At 49.3% G+C, this 16,760-nt stretch overlaps 1 protein-coding gene across 1 annotated transcript in view; it reads left to right on the forward strand.

The window, feature by feature from the left end:
* Positions 1-16,469, forward strand: part of LOC128705161 (roundabout homolog 2) — a 41,899-nt gene extending 25,430 nt beyond the window's left edge. The window contains exons 2-4 of the mRNA XM_070094619.1: positions 10,306-10,878; positions 11,430-12,965; positions 14,388-16,469. Coding sequence (XP_069950720.1) covers positions 10,306-10,878; positions 11,430-12,965; positions 14,388-15,883 — 3,605 coding nt within the window. The 3' untranslated portion in view covers positions 15,884-16,469. The remainder of the gene's footprint in view (positions 1-10,305; positions 10,879-11,429; positions 12,966-14,387) is intronic.
* The last annotated feature ends 291 nt before the right edge of the window (positions 16,470-16,760 follow it).

The following is a 16,760-nucleotide window of genomic DNA, read 5'->3' on the forward strand; positions in this document are numbered from 1 at the left end:
GCTGGTTACCTGGAGTCTATCTGCTGTCTACCTGCTGGTTACCTGGAGTCTACCTGCTGGTTACCTGGAGTCTACCTGCTGGTTACCTGGAGTCTACCTGCTGGTTACCTGGAGTCTACCTGCTGGTTACCTGGAGTCTACCTGCTGTCTACCTGCTTTTACCTGCAGTCTACCTGCTCTCTACCTGCTGGTTACCTGGAGTCTACCTGTTGTCTACCTGCTGGTTACCTGGAGTCTACCTGCTGTTTACCTGCTGGTTTCCAGGAGTCTACCTCCTGTCTACCTGCTGGTTACCTGGAGTCTACCGCCTGTCTACCTGCTGGTTACCTGGAGTCTACCGCCTGTCTACCTGCTGGTTACCTGGAGTCTACCTGCTGTCTAGCTGCTGGTTACCTGGAGTCTACCTCCTGTTTACCTGCTGGTTACCTGGAGTCTACCTGATGGTTACCTGGAGTTTACCTGCTGTCTACCTGCTGGTTACCCGGAGTCTACGTCCTGTCTATGTGCTGGTTACCTGGAGTCTTCCTCCTGTCTACCTGCTGGTTACCTGGAGTCTACCTGCTGTCTACCTGCTGGTTACTTGGAGTCTACCTGCTGTCTACCTGCTGGTTACCTGGAGACTACCTGTTGTCTACCTGCTGGTTACCTGAAGTCTACCTGCTGTCTACCTGCTTGTTACCTGGAGTCTACCTGCTGTCTACCTGCTGGTTACCTGGAGTCTACCTGCTGGTTACCTGGAATCTACCTCCTGTCTATGTGCTGGTTACCTGGAGTTTACCTTCTGTCTACCTGCTGGTTACCTGGAGTCTACCTGCTGTCTACCTGCTGGTTACTTGGAGTCTACCAGCTGTCTACCTGCTGGTTACCTGGAGTCTACCTGTTGTCTACCTGCTGGCTACCTGAAGTCTACCTGCTGTCTACCTGCTTGTTACCTGGAGTCTACCTGCTGTCTACCTGCTTGTTACCTGGAGTCTACCTGCTGTCTACCTTCTGGTTACCTGGAGTCTACCTGCTGGCTACCTGGAGTCTACCTGCTGTCTACCTGCTGGTTACCTACAGTCTACCTGCTGTCTACCTGCTGGTACCTGGAGTGTACCTGCTGTCTACCTGCTGGTTACCTGGAGTCTTCCTGCTGTCTGCCTGCTGGTTACCTGGAGTCTACCTGCTGTCTACCTGCGTGCTTCAGGGTGTGTTGCTTGGTGCTTCAGTGTGTGTTGCTTGGTGCTTCAGTGTGTGTTGCTTGGTGCTTCAGCGTGTGTTGCTTGGTGCTTCAGGGTGTGTTGCTTGGTGTTTCAGGGTGTGCTGTTTGGTGCTTCAGGGTGTGTTGCTTGGTGTTTCAGGGTGTGCTGTTTGGTGCTTCAGGGTGTGTTGCTTGGTGCTTCAGGGTGTGTTGCTTGGTGCTTCAGTGTGTGTTGCTTGGTGCTTCAGTGTGTGTTGCTTGGTGCTTCAGCGTGTGTTGCTTGGTGCTTCAGTGATTGTTGCTTGGTGCTTCAGGGTGTGTTGCTTGGTGCTTCAGTGTGTGTTCCTTGGTGTTTCAGGGTGTGTTGCTTGGTGCTTCTGTGAGTGTTGCTTGGTGCTTCAGTGTGTGTTCCTTGGTGTTTCAGGGTGTGTTGCTTGGTGCTTCAGTTTGTGTTGCTTGGTGCTTCACGGTGTGTTGCTTGGTGCTTCAGTGTGTGTTGCTTGGTGCCTCAGGGTGTGTTGCTTGGTGCTTCAGTGTGTGTTGTTTGGTGCTTCACGGTGTGTTGCTTGGTGCTTCAGTGTGTGTTGCTTCGTGCTTCAGGGTGTGTTGCTTGGTGCTTCAGTGATTGTTGCTTGGTGTTTCAGGGTGTGTTGTTTGGTGCTTTAGGGTGTGTTGCTTGGTGCTTCAGTGTGTGTTGCTTGGTGCTTCAGGGTGTGTTGCTTGGTGCTTCAGTTATTGATGCTTTGTGTTTCAGGGTGTGCTGCTTGGTGCTTCAGGGTGTGTTGCTTGGTGCTTCAGTGTGTGTTGCTTGGTGCTTCAGTGTGTGTTGCTTGGTGCTTCTGCGTGTGTTGCTTGGTGCTTCAGTGATTGTTGCTAGGTGCTTCAGGGTGTGTTCCTTGGTGCTTCAGGGTGAGTTGCTTGGTGCTTCAGGGCGTGTTTCTTGGTGCTTCAGGGTGTGTTGCTTGGTGCTGCAGAGTGTGTTGCTTGGTGTTTCAGTGATTGTTGCTTGGTGCTTCAGGGTTTGTTGCTTGGTGCTTCAGAGTGTGTTGCTTGGTGCTTCAGTGTGTGTTGCTTTGAGCTGCAGAGTGTGTTGCTTGGTGCTTCAGCGTGTGTTGCTTCGTGCTTCAGGGTGTGTTGCTTGGTGCTTCAGGGTGTGTTGCTTGGTGCTTCAGTGAGTGTTGCTTGGTGCTTCAGTGAGTGTTGCTTGGTGCTTCACCGTGGGTTGCTTGGTGCTTCAGCGTGTGTTGCTTGGTGTTTCAGTGTGTTGCTTGATGCTTCAGTGAGTGTTTCTTGGTGCTTCAGTGAGTGTTGCTGGGTGCTTCAGTGAGTGTTGCTTGGTGCTTCAGTGAGTGTTGCTTGGTACTTCAGTGTGTGTTGCTTAGTTTTTCAGTGTGTGTTGCTTGGTGCTTCAGAGTGTGTTGCTTGGTGCTTCTGCGTGTGTTGCTTGGTGCTTCAGTGATTGTTGCTTGGTGCTTCAGGGTGTGTTGCTTGGTGCGTCAGTTATTGTTGCTTTGTGTTTCAGGGTGTGCTGCTTGGTGCTTCAGGGTGTTGCTTGGTGCTTCAGTGTGGGTTCCTTGGTGCTTCAGTGTGTGTTGCTTGGTGCTTCTGCGTGTGTTGCTTGGTGCTTCAGTGATTGTTGCTTGGTGCTTCAGGGTGTGTTGCTTGGTGCTTCAGGGTGAGTTGCTTGGTTCTTCAGTGTGTGTTGCTTGGTGCTTCAGTGTGTGTTGCTTGGTGCTTCAGGGTGTGTTGCTTGGTGCTTCAGAGTGTGTTGCTTGGTGCTTCAGTGTGTGTTGCTTTGAGCTGCAGAGTGTGTTGCTTGGTGCTTCAGCGTGTGTTGCTTGGTGCTTCAGGGTGTGTTGCTTGGTGCTTCAGGGTGTGTTGCTTGGTGCTTCAGGGTGTGTTGCTTGGTGCTTCAGGGTGTGTTGTTTGGTGCTTCAGTGTGAGTTGCTTTGTGCTTCAGTGTGTGTTGCTTGGTGCTTCAGTGATTGTTGCTTTGTGCTTCAGGGTGTGTTGCTTTGTGCTTCAGTGATTGTTGCTTTGTGCTTCAGTGTGTGTTGCTTGGTGCTTCAGGGTGTGTTGCTTTGTGTTTCAGTGATTGTTGTTTTGTGCTTCAGTGAGTGTTGCTTTGAGCTTCAGTGTGTGTTGCTTAGTTTTTCAGTGTTGCTTGGTGCTTCAGTGTGTGTTGCTTGGTGTTTCAGTGATTGTTGCTCTGTGCTTCAGGGTGTGTTGCTTGGTGCTTCAGAGTGTGTTGTTTTGTGCTTCAGGGTGTGTTGCTTTGTGCTTCAGGGTATGTTGTTTGGTGCTTCAGGGTGTGTTGCTTTGAGCTTCAGTGTGTGTTGCTTAGTTTTTCAGTGTTGCTTGGTGCTTCAGTGTGTGTTGCTTTCTGCTTCAGTGTGTGTTGCTTGGTGCTTCAGTGTGTGTTGCTTTGTGCTTCAGTGTGTTTTGCTTTGTGCTTCAGGGTGTGTTGCTTTGTGCTTCAGTGTGTGTTGCTTGGTGCTTCAGGGTGTGTTGCTTTGTGCTTCAGGGTGTGTTGCTTGGTGCTTCAGTGATTGTTGCTTGGTGTTTCAGGGTGTGTTGCTTGGTGCTTCAGTGAGTGTTGCTTGGTGCTTCAGTGATTGTTGCTTGGTGCTTCAGTGTGTGTTGCTTGGTGCTTCAGTGTGTGTTGCTTGGTGCTTCAGCGTGTGTTGCTTGGTGCTTCAGCGTGTGTTGCTTGGTGCTTCAGCGTGTGTTACTTGGTGCTTCAGCGTGTGTTACTTGGTGCTTCAGCGTGTGTTACTTGGTGCTTCAGCGTGTGTTACTTGGTGCTTCAGCGTGTGTTACTTGGTGCTTCAGCGTGTGTTGCTTGGTGCTTCAGCGTGTGTTGCTCGGTGCTTCAGTGAGTGTTGCTTGGTGCTTCAGCGTGTGTTGCTTGGTGCTTCAGCGTGTGTTGATTGATGCTTAAGTGAGTGTTGCTTGGTGTTTCAGTGAGTGTTGCTTGGTGCTTCAGGGTGTGTTGCTTCGTGCTTCAGTGATTGTTGCTTGGTGCTTCAGTGTGTGTTGCTTGGTGCTTCTGGATGTGTTGCTTTGTGCTTCAGGGTGTGTTGCTTGGTACCTCAGGGTTTGTTGCTTTGTGCTTCAGTGTGTGTTTCTTTGTGCTTCAGTGTGTGTTGCTTTGTGCTTCAGTGTGTGTTGCTTTGTGCTTCAGTGTGTGTTGCTTGGTGCTTCAGGGTGTGTTGCTTGGTGCTTCAGTGTGTGTTGCTTGGTGCTTCAGGGTGTGTTGCTTGGTGCTTCAGGGTGTGTTGCTTGGTGCTTCAGCGTGTGTTGCTTGGTGCTTCAGTGTGTGTTGCTTGGTGCTTCAGTGTGTGTTGCTTGGTGCTTCAGGGTGTGTTGCTTGGTGCTTCAGTGTGTGTTGCTTGATGCTTCAGGGTGTGTTGCTTGGTGCTTCAGGGTGTGTTGCTTGGTGCTTCAGGGTGTGTTGCTTTGTGCTTCAGGGTATGTTGTTTGGTGCTTCAGTGACTGTTGCTTGGTGCTTCAGTGTGTGTTGCTTTGTGCTTCAGTGTGTGTTGCTTGGTGCTTCAGTGTGTGTTGCTTGGTGCTTCAGTGTGTGTTGCTTGGTGCTTCAGTGTGTGTTGCTTGGTGCTTCAGTGTGTGTTGCTTGGTGCTTCAGGGTGTGTTGCTTGGTGCTTCAGGGTGTGTTGCTTGGTGCTTCAGTGTGTGTTGCTTGGTGCTTCAGTGTGTGTTGCTTGGTGCTTCAGTGTGTGTTGCTTGGTGCTTCAGGGTGTGTTGCTTGGTGCTTCAGTGTGTGTTGCTTGGTGCTTCAGTGTGTTGCTTGGTGCTTCAGGTTGGTGCTTCAGTGTGTGTTGCTTGGTGCTTCAGTGTTTTGCTTGGTGCTTCAGTGTGTGTTGCTTGGTGCTTCAGTGATTGTTGCTTGGTGCTTCCGTGAGTGTTGCTTTGTGCTTCAGGGTGTGTTGCTTTGTCCTTCAGGGTGTGTTGCTTGGTGCTTCAGTGTGTGTTGCTTGGTGCTTCAGTGTGTGTTGCTTTGTGCTTCAGTGTGTGTTGCTTGGTGCTTCACGGTGTGTTGCTTGGTGCTTCACGGTGTGTTGCTTGGTGCCTCAGGGTGTGTTCCTTCGTGCTTCAGGGTGTGTTGCTTGGTGCTTCAGTGATTGTTGCTTGGTGTTTCAGGGTGTGTTGCTTGGTGCATTAGGGTGTGTTGCTTGGTGCTTTAGTGTGTGTTGCTTGGTGCTTCAGGGTGTGTTGCTTGGTGCTTCAGCGTGTATTGCTTTGTACTTCAGCGTGTGTTGCTTGGTGCTTCAGTGTGTGTTCCTTGATGTTTCAGTGAGTGTTGCTTGGTGCTTCAGTGTGTGTTGCTTGATGCTGATTCAGTGTGTGTTGCTTGGTGCTTCAGTGAGTGTTGCTTGGTGCATCGGTGAGTGTTGCTTGGTGCTTCAGTGTGTGTTGCTTGGTGCTTCAGGGTGTGTTGCTTGGTGCTTCAGTGTGTGTTGCTTGGTGCTTCAGTGTGTGTTGCTTGGTGCTTCAGTGATTGTTGCTTGGTGCTTCAGTGTGTGTTGCTTGGTGCTTCAGTGTGTGTTGCTTTGTGCTTCAGGGTGTGTTGCTTTGTGCTTCAGTGTGTGTTGCTTGGTGCTTCAGTGTGTGTTGCTTGGTGCTTCAGTGTGTGTTGCTTGGTGCTTCAGTGTGTGTTGCTTGGTGCTTCAGTGTGTGTTGCTTGGTGCTTCAGCGTGTGTTGCTTGGTGCTTCAGTGTGTGTTGCTTGATGCATCGGTGAGTGTTGCTTGGTGCTTCAGTGAGGTTTGCTTGGTGCTTCAGCGTGTGCTGCTTGGTGTTTCAGTGTGTTGCTTGATGCTTCAGTGAGTGTTTCTTGGTGCTTCAGTGAGTGTTTCTTGGTGCTTCAGTGAGTGTTGCTTGGTGCTTCAGTGTGTGTTGCTTGGTGCTTCAGTGAGTGTTGCTTGGTGCTTCAGCGTGTGTTGCTTGGTGCTTCAGTGTGTGTTGCTTGTGTTGTCTTGGTGCTTCAGTGGTGTTGCTTGCTTGTTGCTTGGTGCTTCAGTGTGTGTTGCTTGGTGTTTCAGTGATTGTTGCTCTGTGCTTCAGGGTGTGTTGCTTGGTGCTTCACGGTGTGTTGCTTGGTGCTTCAGTGTGTGTTGCTTGGTGCTTCAGGGTGTGTTGCTTGGTGCTTCAGTGAGTGTTGCTTGGTGCTTCAGTGTGTGTTGCTTGGTGCTTCAGGGTGTGTTGCTTTGTGCTTCAGTGTGTGTTGCTTGGTGCTTCAGTGTGTGTTGCTTTGTGCTTCAGTGTGTGTTGCTTTGTGCTTCAGTGTGTGTTGCTTTGTGCTTCAGTGTGTGTTGCTTGGTGCTTCAGGGTGTGTTGCTTGGTGCTTCAGTGTGTGTTGCTTGGTGCTTCAGTGTGTGTTGCTTGGTGCTTCAGTGTGTGCTGCTTGGTGCTTCAGGGTGTGTTGCTTGGTGCTTCAGGGTGTGTTGCTTGGTGCTTCAGTGATTGTTGCTTGGTGCTTCAGTGTGTGTTGCTTGGTGCTTCAGGGTGTGTTGCTTTGTGCTTCAGGGTGTGTTGCTTTGTGCTTCAGGGTGTGTTGCTTGGTACTTCAGGGTTTGTTGCTTTGTGCTTCAGGGTGTGTTGCTTGGTGCTTCAGTGTGTGTTGCTTGGTGCTTCAGTGATTGTTGCTTGGTGCTTCAGTGTGTGTTGCTTGGTGCTTCAGTGAGTGTTGCTTGGTGCTTCAGTGAGTGTTGCTTGGTGCTTCTCCGAGTGTTGCTTGGTGCTTCAGTGATTGTTGCTTGGTGCTTCAGTGAGTGTTGCTTGGTGCTTCAGTGAGTGTTGCTTGGTGCTTCAGTGAGTGTTGCTTGGTGCTTCAGTGAGTGTTGCTTGGTGCTTCAGCGTGTGTTGCTTGGTGCTTCAGTGAGTGTTGCTTGGTGCTTCAGTGAGTGTTGCTTGGTGCTTCAGTGAGTGTTGCTTGGTGCTTCAGTGAGTGTTGCTTGGTGCTTCAGTGAGTGTTACTTGGTGCTTCAGTGAGTTTTGCTTGGTGCTTCAGCGCGTGTTGCTTGGTGCTTCAGTGAGTGTTGCTTGGTGCTTCAGCGTGTGTTGCTTGGTGCTTCAGTGAGTGTTGCTTGGTGCTTCACCGTGGGTTGCTTGGTGCTTCAGCGTGTGTTGCTTGGTGCTTCAGTGAGTGTTGCTTGGTGCTTCAGTGAGTGTTGCTTGGTGCTTCAGTGAGTGTTGCTTGGTGCTTCAGTGAGTGTTGCTTGGTGCTTCAGTGAGTGTTGCTTGGTGCTTCAGTGAGTGTTGCTTGGTGCTTCAGTGAGTGTTGCTTGGTGCTTCAGTGAGTGTTGCTTGGTGCTTCAGTGTGTGTTGCTTGGTGCTTCAGTGAGTGTTGCTTGGTGCTTCAGTGAGTGTTGCTTGGTGCTTCAGTGTGTGTTGCTTGGTGCTTCAGTGAGTGTTGCTTGGTGCTTCAGTGAGTGTTGCTTGGTGCTTCAGTGAGTGTTGCTTGGTGCTTCAGTGTGTGTTGCTTGGTGCTTCAGTGTGTGTTGCTTGGTGCTTCAGTGTGTGTTGCTTGGTGCTTCAGTGAGTGTTGCTTGGTGCTTCAGTGAGTGTTGCTTGGTGCTTCAGCGTGTGTTGCTTGGTGCTTCAGTGTGTGTTGCTTGATGCTTCAGTGAGTGTTGCTTGGTGCTTCAGTGTGTGTTGCTTGATGCTTCAGTGAGTGTTGCTTGCTTGGTGTTTCAGCCTCAGTGTGTTGCTTCAGTGTGTGTTGCTTGGTGCTTCAGTGTGTGTGTTGCCTTGTGCTTCAGTGTGTGTTGCTTGGTGCTTCAGTGTGTGTTGCTTGGTGCTTCAGTGTGTGTTGCTTGGTGCTTCAGCGTGTGTTGCTTGGTGCTTCAGTGTGTGTTGCTTGGTGCTTCAGTGAGTGTTGCTTGGTGCTTCAGTGTGTGTTGCTTGGTGCTTCAGTGAGTGTTGCTTGGTGCTTCAGCGTGTGTTGCTTGGTGCTTCAGTGTGTGTTGCTTGTTGCTTCAGTGAGTGTTGCTTGGTGCTTCAGTGTGTGTTGCTTGATGCTTCAGTGTGTGTTGCTTGGTGCTTCAGTGAGTGTTGCTTGGTGCTTCAGTGTGTGTTGCTTGGTGCTTCAGTGTGTGTTGCTTGGTGCTTCAGTGTGTGTTGCTTGATGCATCGGTGAGTGTTGCTTGGTGCTTCAGTGAGTGTTGCTTGATGCTTCAGTGATTGTTGCTTGGTGCTTCAGTGAGTGTTGCTTGGTGCTTCAGTGAGTGTTGCTTGGTGCTTCAGCGTGTGTTGCTTGGTGCTTCAGTGTGTGTTGCTTGATGCTTCAGCGTGTGTTGCTTGGTGCTTCAGGGTGTGTTGCTTGGTGCTTCAGGGTGTGTTGCTTGGTGCTTCAGCGTGTGTTGCTTGGTGCTTCAGGGTGTGTTGCTTGGTGCTTCAGGGTGTGTTGCTTGGTGCTTCATCGTGTGTTGCTTGGTGCTTCAGGGTGTTGTTGTTCAGGAGTGCTTGTTGCTTGCTTCAGTGAGTGTTGCTTGGTGCTTCAGTGAGTGTTGCTTGATGTTTCAGTGTGTTGCTTGGTGCTTCAGTGAGTGTTGCTTGGTGCTTCAGTGAGTGTTGCTTGGTGCTTCAGTGTGTGTTGCTTGTGTGTGTTGCTGTGTTGCTTGGTGCTTCAGGGTGTGTTGCTTGGTGCTTCAGGGTGTGTTGCTTGGTGCTTCAGCGTGTGTTGCTTGGTGCTTCAGGGTGTGTTGCTTGGTGCTTCAGGGTGTGTTGCTTGGTGTTTCAGTGTGTTGCTTGATGCTTCAGTGAGTGTTGCTTGGTGCTTCAGTGAGTGTTGCTTGGTGCTTCAGTGAGTGTTGCTTGGTGCTTCAGTGTGTGTTGCTTGGTGCTTCAGGGTGTGTTGCTTGGTGCTTCAGTGTGTGTTGCTTGGTGCTTCAGTGTGTGTTGCTTGTTGCTTGGTGCTTCAGCGTGTGTTGCTTGGTGCTTCAGTGTGTGTTGCTTGATGCATCGGTGAGTGTTGCTTGGTGCTTCAGCGTGTGTTGCTTGGTGCTTCAGGGTGTGTTGCTTGGTGCTTCAGGGTGTGTTGCTTGGTGCTTCAGCGTGTGTTGCTTGGTGCTTCAGGGTGTGTTGCTTGGTGCTTCAGGGTGTGTTGCTTGGTGCTTCAGTGTGTGTTGCTTGGTGCTTCAGTGTGTGTTGCTTGGTGCTTCAGTGTGTGTTGCTTGGTGCTTCAGTGTGTGTTGCTTGGTGCTTCAGTGAGTGTTGCTTGGTGCTTCAGTGAGTGTTGCTTGGTGCTTCAGGTTGTTGTCTACCAACCTACTACCACAGGATGGTAGTACCTCCCTGGGTGGTTGCTGTCTGCCAACCTACTACCACAGGACGGTAGTACGTCCCTGGGTGGTTGTTGTCTACCAACCTACTACCACAGGATGGTAGTACCTCCCTGGGTGGTTGTTGTCTACCAACCTACTACCACAGGATGGTAGTACCTCCCTGGGTGGTTGTTGTCTACCAACCTACTACCACAGGATGGCAGTACCTCCCTGGGTGGTTGCTGTCTGCCAACCTACTACCACAGGATGGTAGTACCTCCCTGGGTGGTTGCTGTCTACCAACCTACTACCACAGGATGGTAGTACCTCCCTGGGTGGTTGTTGTCTACCAACCTACTACCACAGGATGGCAGTACCTCCCTGGGTGGTTGCTGTCTGCCAACCTACTACCACAGGATGGTAGTACCTCCCTGGGTGGTTGTTGTCTACCAACCTACTACCACAGGATGGTAGTACCTCCCTGGGTGGTTGTTGTCTACCAACCTACTACCACAGGATGGTAGTACCTCCCTGGGTGGTTGTTGTCTACCAACCTACTACCACAGGATGGTAGTACCTCCCTGGGTGGTTGTTGTCTACCAACCTACTACCACAGGATGGTAGTACCTCCCTGGGTGGTTGTTGTCTACCAACCTACTACCACAGGATGGTAGTACCTCCCTGGGTGGTTGTTGTCTACCAACCTACTACCACAGGATGGTAGTACCTCCCTGGGTGGTTGCTGTCTGCCAACCTACTGCACTTTATAATATACGCACAGAAGGATATCCAATAAATCCTTCAGCTGTATAGTCACTGATGCACAGAATTAATGTTTCAGATGGGCCGCCGGTGATTAAGGAGCATCCTAGCAACGTGGTTGCACGTCGCAATGACCCAGTCACACTCAACTGCACAGCTTCAGGTGCCACCAGCATCAGATGGTTCCGTGACGGCAAGGAGGTCATTACATCTACACAAGACCCTCGTTCTCACCGTCTTCTACTGCCTGCTGGCTCACTTTTCTTCCTCCGTGTCACCTCCACCAGGAAGGACAGTGATACTGGCACATATTGGTGTGTAGCTTCCAATAATTATGGCGCTACACGCTCCCAGAATGCCACCTTGACTGTGGCAATGCTTGCATATGAATTCCAAAGCCAGGCAGAACCTTTGGTGAAGGCCCGCATTGGAGACTCTGTCTCCTTACATTGTCAGCCACCAGCGGGCACTCCTTCACCAGAGGTGACATGGCTGAAGGATGGTCGCCAGATGAGTAACTCCAGCCGCATCAGTATCACCCAGATACTGGTCATCAACCAGGCCATCCAGGAAGACTCATCAACCTACACTTGTCGTGCCCGTAATGCTGCTGGAACAAGAGAATCTTCACCGACCCAACTAATTGTGATGAGTAAGTATTTACATGACTCACGAAATCGTAATGACACGATTGCAAACAAACCATACCACGGACGGGGATAGAACCCGCGATCAGAGAGTCTCAAAACTCCAGACCGTCGCGTTAGCCACTGGACCAGCTAGCCAAAATAAGATTCATCCAACTAGGGGAGATGAGCTAGAGTTCATCACGGCCTCGCTAGCTGGAGATTCGTCTGTAAAAACTTGCATTTGTGGTCACAGAGGTGCCTGTGCTAACCTTCCTATGGTGTAGAAATATACCTAGGTGGATGAATCTTATTGTGGCTAGCTGGTCCAGTGGCTAACGCGACGGTCTGGAATTTTGAGACTCTCTGATCGCGGGTTCTATCCCCGTCCATGGTATGGTAAGTATTTACATTTTCTTTTGTGGTGTAATTCTGTGCATTACTGTATTTATTCCTTGTCAGTTTCTTAGCATATGCTTACATTATATTTCTGTTACTTTCAAGGAACCTGTAAATATGGATTTATACAGCCATGTTGACTGCATTATCTCGTATTAATAACGATAATTATCCTCAGCTCCGCCTAGATTTGAGGAGAGACCAGCCAACGTTACAAGTCCATCAGGAGTGCTAGTGGAGTTGAAGTGTAGAGCTCAAGCAACTCCCGCTCCTACAGTGACCTGGCGCAGGTTAGATGGGAAGATGCCTCTGGGTCGTGTCAGGATAGAGGAACAGCATCAACGCTTGGTGTTGGAACATGTGACAGTAGATGAATCTGGTATTTATGTGTGTGAGGTGGAGAATGAAGCAGGTATCGCCATAGCACAGGCCACTGTTAAAATCGTCGATGCCCCTGAGTTGGCAGATTCACTGCAGAACTTTCAGGTTATGGTTGGAGAGGAGGTAACGATTTCATGTAATGTTAAGGGTGAGCCTCAACCCCTGGTACTGTGGCACCTCCCCACGTTAGATAGAACAGCTCTTCTAACTCTGGGTCAGACCAAGGGCCATTCTTCTGTGTCTGATGATGGTCGCTTTCTGATGCTAAGGAATTCAGCTAAAGAGGATAGTGGCACATATTACTGCTGGGGTGTGAGTAGTGGCGGGGGTGTAAAAGGACAGGCAGAAGTGACAGTTGTGTCAGCGCTTCCACCACCAGTAATGGGCATCAAACCCAAAGATCTTACAGCTGCTTCAGGAGATATTGCTTCTTTCCCTTGTGAGGTAGTGAGCGAGGCAGCTGAAGCCACCATCTCCTGGTGGTACAGTCCATCTGTTCACCTGCTTCCCCGTCAACTCTCCAAAGACTCTGTTGATCCTAGGATATCGCTTCCAGACAATGGTGCTCTTATTCTCAAGAACGTGAATCTAGATGATGCAGGCATCTATACCTGTCGTGCAACTGCAGTTACTGGCACTGTGGAGCAGGCAGCAGTACTGCGAGTAGAGCGTTATGGTAAAGCAAGTGAGCCCCTGTTGCTGCCAGCACCTCCCACCAAGCCACGTATTATAGCAACGAACCAAACATCTGTGCAATTGAGCTGGCTTCCCAACTCTCAAGTGAGCGTAGAGTCAGGTCAGTGGTACACCGTGGAGTACTGGAGACCGGGTTGGGATGAATGGCGTGTGGCTGATGCTGCTATGATGCCAGAGTCGTGTATTATAAGTCACCTCACACCAGGACACACCTACACCTTCTTGGTTCGTGCTGTCAACAGTAAAGGGGCGTCATTTCCGAGCCCCTGGTCAGACCCAGTGACCACCAACCTTCCTCGTGACCCTAACCTCACAGTGGAACAGGTGCGACAGGCTCGCCGACGCCTCTCTCGCCCCATCGTCACTCTCATTAATGCTACAATCACTGCCCCAGAGAGTGTGCTACTCAACTATGAATTCCTGACCACGGCAGATGAGTCCGTGGAAGGAGTGTTGGTGTACACAGTAGCTAAAGTGGGTACAGTGCAAGTAGCTACTGTCCTGGGCACCTCATCTACTTCCCACCTCTTGCATCATCTTCATCCCAACACTCCCTACACCTTCTTTATCGTCCCTTTCTGGCACAGCATCGAGGGAACTCCCAGCAACTCTCACTCACTTACCACGCCAGAAGATGGTAAGTTCTTATATTTTACTAATTATTATTTCACTCTGCTTCTGAAACTGGATTAAACTCTTCTCTAGAAGAGATTTACTTCTCAGTAGGTTAAGTATTCCCATGATAGCAACTTAATCGTGGTAAAGGTTAAGTTGCTCTCCCATATAACAAACTTGACTGAAAGCTTGGAACTCCTTACCTTATCCTTTTCAACCAAAACAGTTGGGAAATTACCTCTTTCACCAAAATTTGCTTCAAGAATTATTTGGTATCTAAATCACTCCTGGTGTGGTAAACTCTCGCAGCTGTGAACTTTGTATATGAAGGCAGTTTGCAAGCCTACAGTAGTAAAGTTTCCCCCCCGGTGGCTGCCACACCACGATGAAGATACAAGCCTACAGTAGTAAAGTTTCCCCCCCGGTGGCTGCCACACCACAATGAAGATACAAGCCTACAGTAGTAAAGTTTCCCCCCCGGTGGCTGCCACACCACGATGAAGATACAAGCCTACAGTAGTAAAGTTTCCCCCCCGGTGGCTGCCACACCACGATGAAGATACAAGCCTACAGTAGTAAAGTTTCCCCCCCGGTGGCTGCCACACCACGATGAAGATACAAGCCTACAGTAGTAAAGTTTCCCCCCCGGTGGCTGCCACACCACGATGAAGATACTGTGATATCTGAGGGCAAGTAAATTACTGGAGTAGTTACTATTTTTGTGGTGACTCAAAGAATATGGTTTTTAGTTTTTCCTGCCTCTCCCTCTGATACCATTGTTAGGTAAATCATTGCAGCGCTGTCAGTGATCTAAGCCTCAGTCTAAATATAAGGTAATGATGCCTAACCTGGTATTTTATTTTTCCTGGGGAGTTGCCAGAGAAATTGTGCTCTGTTGTAAAGAATATTTTGGTCCTTTCTCATCTCAAGGGTCCTAGACCTCTACCAGACCTTCTGGTGGATCAGGGTCTGATCAACCAGAATGTTACTAATGGACATACACAATCTAGTGTACAAACCACAACCCAGCTGATCGGGCAATGACTTTAGGTATCTCTCCAGTTCCCTCTGAAGACAGCCAGGGATCTATTGGTAATCCCCTTTATGTATGATGAGAGGCTGTTGAACAGTCTTAGACCCCGGACACTTATTATGTTGTCTCTTCATTGTGACCTTCCATGATCACCTATAGATGACCACCAAGATGAGGGGTTTTTGCCTCTCGTATTTTGACCACAGTGCATACCTGACTTGTTTGGGTAATCCCTTAGAACTTAAGTATTTGATGGGACCACAAAAAAATTGGGGGGATTTTTTACTTTTAACACATAAAAAATTTCCCCTGTTACAGTTTTTTCCATTTTGATATAAGAGGAGTTATTGTTTTATTGTTTGATTGTGAGTTTTTAGCTCTAATTTATTTTAAATTCTTTCTCATTCACAGTACCTGCGTCTGCTCCTAGTGAGGTGCACGTGACAGTACATGAGGAAGGCTCTGCACTAATTAGGTGGTCGAGTGTAAGTGTGGATGAAACTCGAGGGAATCTGCAGGGCTATCAGGTAGTAATAAGCTATAATGGTAGCCAGACCACAGAGACGGTCGTGAGTCCCTGGTTGGAGGCTCGTGGCCTCCTGCCTGGTCGTCTGTACACTGTACGTGTAGCGGCCCTCACGGGGGCAGGTCTTGGGCCCTTTAGTGATCCCTTTTTGCTGGATGTAGGACACGGTGACACCCACAACATTCAGAGGGTCAACACAGTCCTTGATAATGGTGATTCTGTAATGTATGCACCACTGCAGCCAGTTTGGCTACTGTACCTCTTGATACCTCTAGTACTCTTGGTGTTCTTGGTTACTTTGCTGTATGTCAAACGACTACACCAAAAATCACCGTCTTCCAGCCCACCTAACACTGCTACCCTTTATCAGGACCCCTCCTGCTACCCAGACCATCACTCAGTCAACATGTACAGTGAGCAGGAGCTGGTAAATGAATATGCAGAGCCACGGGTTCAAGGGCTCAATGATGCAGTAGAGCCTTATGCCATCACTTCACTACTGGCATCCCCATCACTCTGTGATTCTTGGCAGCATCACAGTAGTGAATCTGTCATGCAGGTCAACTGGGCTGCATTCCTACCTCCTCCACCCACCTGTCCACCACCACTTGACTTAGGAGACACTGCTGGTGGCAGTGATCACCAGGAGACCCACATGGCAGCCTCTGGTTCGCAGTATGACAACATGAGTAGATCAGAGCAGTATGAGCGACCGTGTGTTGCTACTTCGGATATTACCTACGATGTGTATTCACACGTGACACCTGCTGATTGTCGAAATGGGTTCCTTTATCAGGACCCCTCCTGCTACCCAGACCATCACTCAGTCAACATGTACAGTGAGCAGAAACTGTGGCGACCCTCGGAAAGTGACAAGGACTCTAGTTTATCTTCAGCACGGCTCCTGCACACAGATAAACTGGTAAATGAATATGCAGAGCCACGGGTTCAAGGGCTCAATGATGCAGTAGAGCCTTATGCCACCACTGCACTACTGGCACCCCCATCACTCTGTGATTCTTGGCAGCATCACAGTAGTGAATCTGTCATGCAGGTCAACTGGGCTGCATTCCTACCTCCTCCACCCACCTGTCCACCACCACTTGACTTAGGAGACACTGCTGGTGGCAGTGATCACCAGGAGACCCACATGGCAGCCTCTGGTTCGCAGTATGACAACATGAGTAGATCAGAGCAGTATGAGCGACCGTGTGATGCTACTTCGGATATCACCTACGATGTGTATTCACACGTGACACCTGCTGATTGTCGAAATGGGTTCCTTGCTTTCAATACCTTACAGGACCGCAGCTGTCAGAAAGTACGAGCTGACTGCCACCCTTCACCTCTTACAGACGCACCACACAGCAACACCCACTAGCACCCTTGTGTACTGTGTCAACTGAATCTTACACATTACCACTAGCATATACAAGTGTGGTCTCGACTAGCAGACCCACCACTCAGGGACACGAATCTGTAATGATGCATAATTAAAACAGTCATATCTCGAATCTTTTGGCTCATTCTAGAATCTTTTGGCTCATTCTAGAGATCAGTTGGATAATAAATCTCCCCCAACACTTAACTCAGCTAGATTCATTGTGCCACAAAATGGCTGCTAGGATGTCCTTGATCCTATTGTTACAGAGTTCAGAATATAATGACGGAGATGTTAGACTAGTAACTTACGGTGCCAGGGTATTTACATTGTATATATTGCAAATGATAGTGTCTTCCACAGCCTCCACTCAGATCACAGGTCCTGTGATGCTACACTTGAGCGTCGTTTATGTTGATACAGTTACTTCTTATTAACAAGTTGGCAACATAACAGTAACATTCTCTAACACTTTTGTCTTGATGCATGTTTACTCTCTGTATTATTAATGGTGCACTTACTTGGTGCACCAGTGTAATGGTGCACTTACTTGGTGCACCAGTGTAATGGCGCATTTACATGGTGCACCAGTGTAATGGTGCACTTACTTGGAGTACAACCAGTGTAATGGTGCACTTACATGGTGCACAACCAGTGTAATGGTGCACTTACATGGTGCACCAGTGTAATGGTGCACTTACATGGTGCACAACCAATGTAACGGTGCACTTACATGGTGCACAACCAGTGTAACGGTGCACTTACATGGTGCACAACCAGTGTAATGGTGCACTTACATGGTGCACAACCAGTGTAATGGTGCACTTACATGGTGCACAACCAGTGTAATGGTGCACTTACATGGTGCACAACCAGT

The sequence above is a fragment of the Cherax quadricarinatus genome, chromosome 46, assembly GCF_038502225.1.
Source record: "Cherax quadricarinatus isolate ZL_2023a chromosome 46, ASM3850222v1, whole genome shotgun sequence".
In the NCBI taxonomy this organism is placed as follows: Eukaryota; Metazoa; Arthropoda; class Malacostraca; order Decapoda; family Parastacidae; genus Cherax; species Cherax quadricarinatus.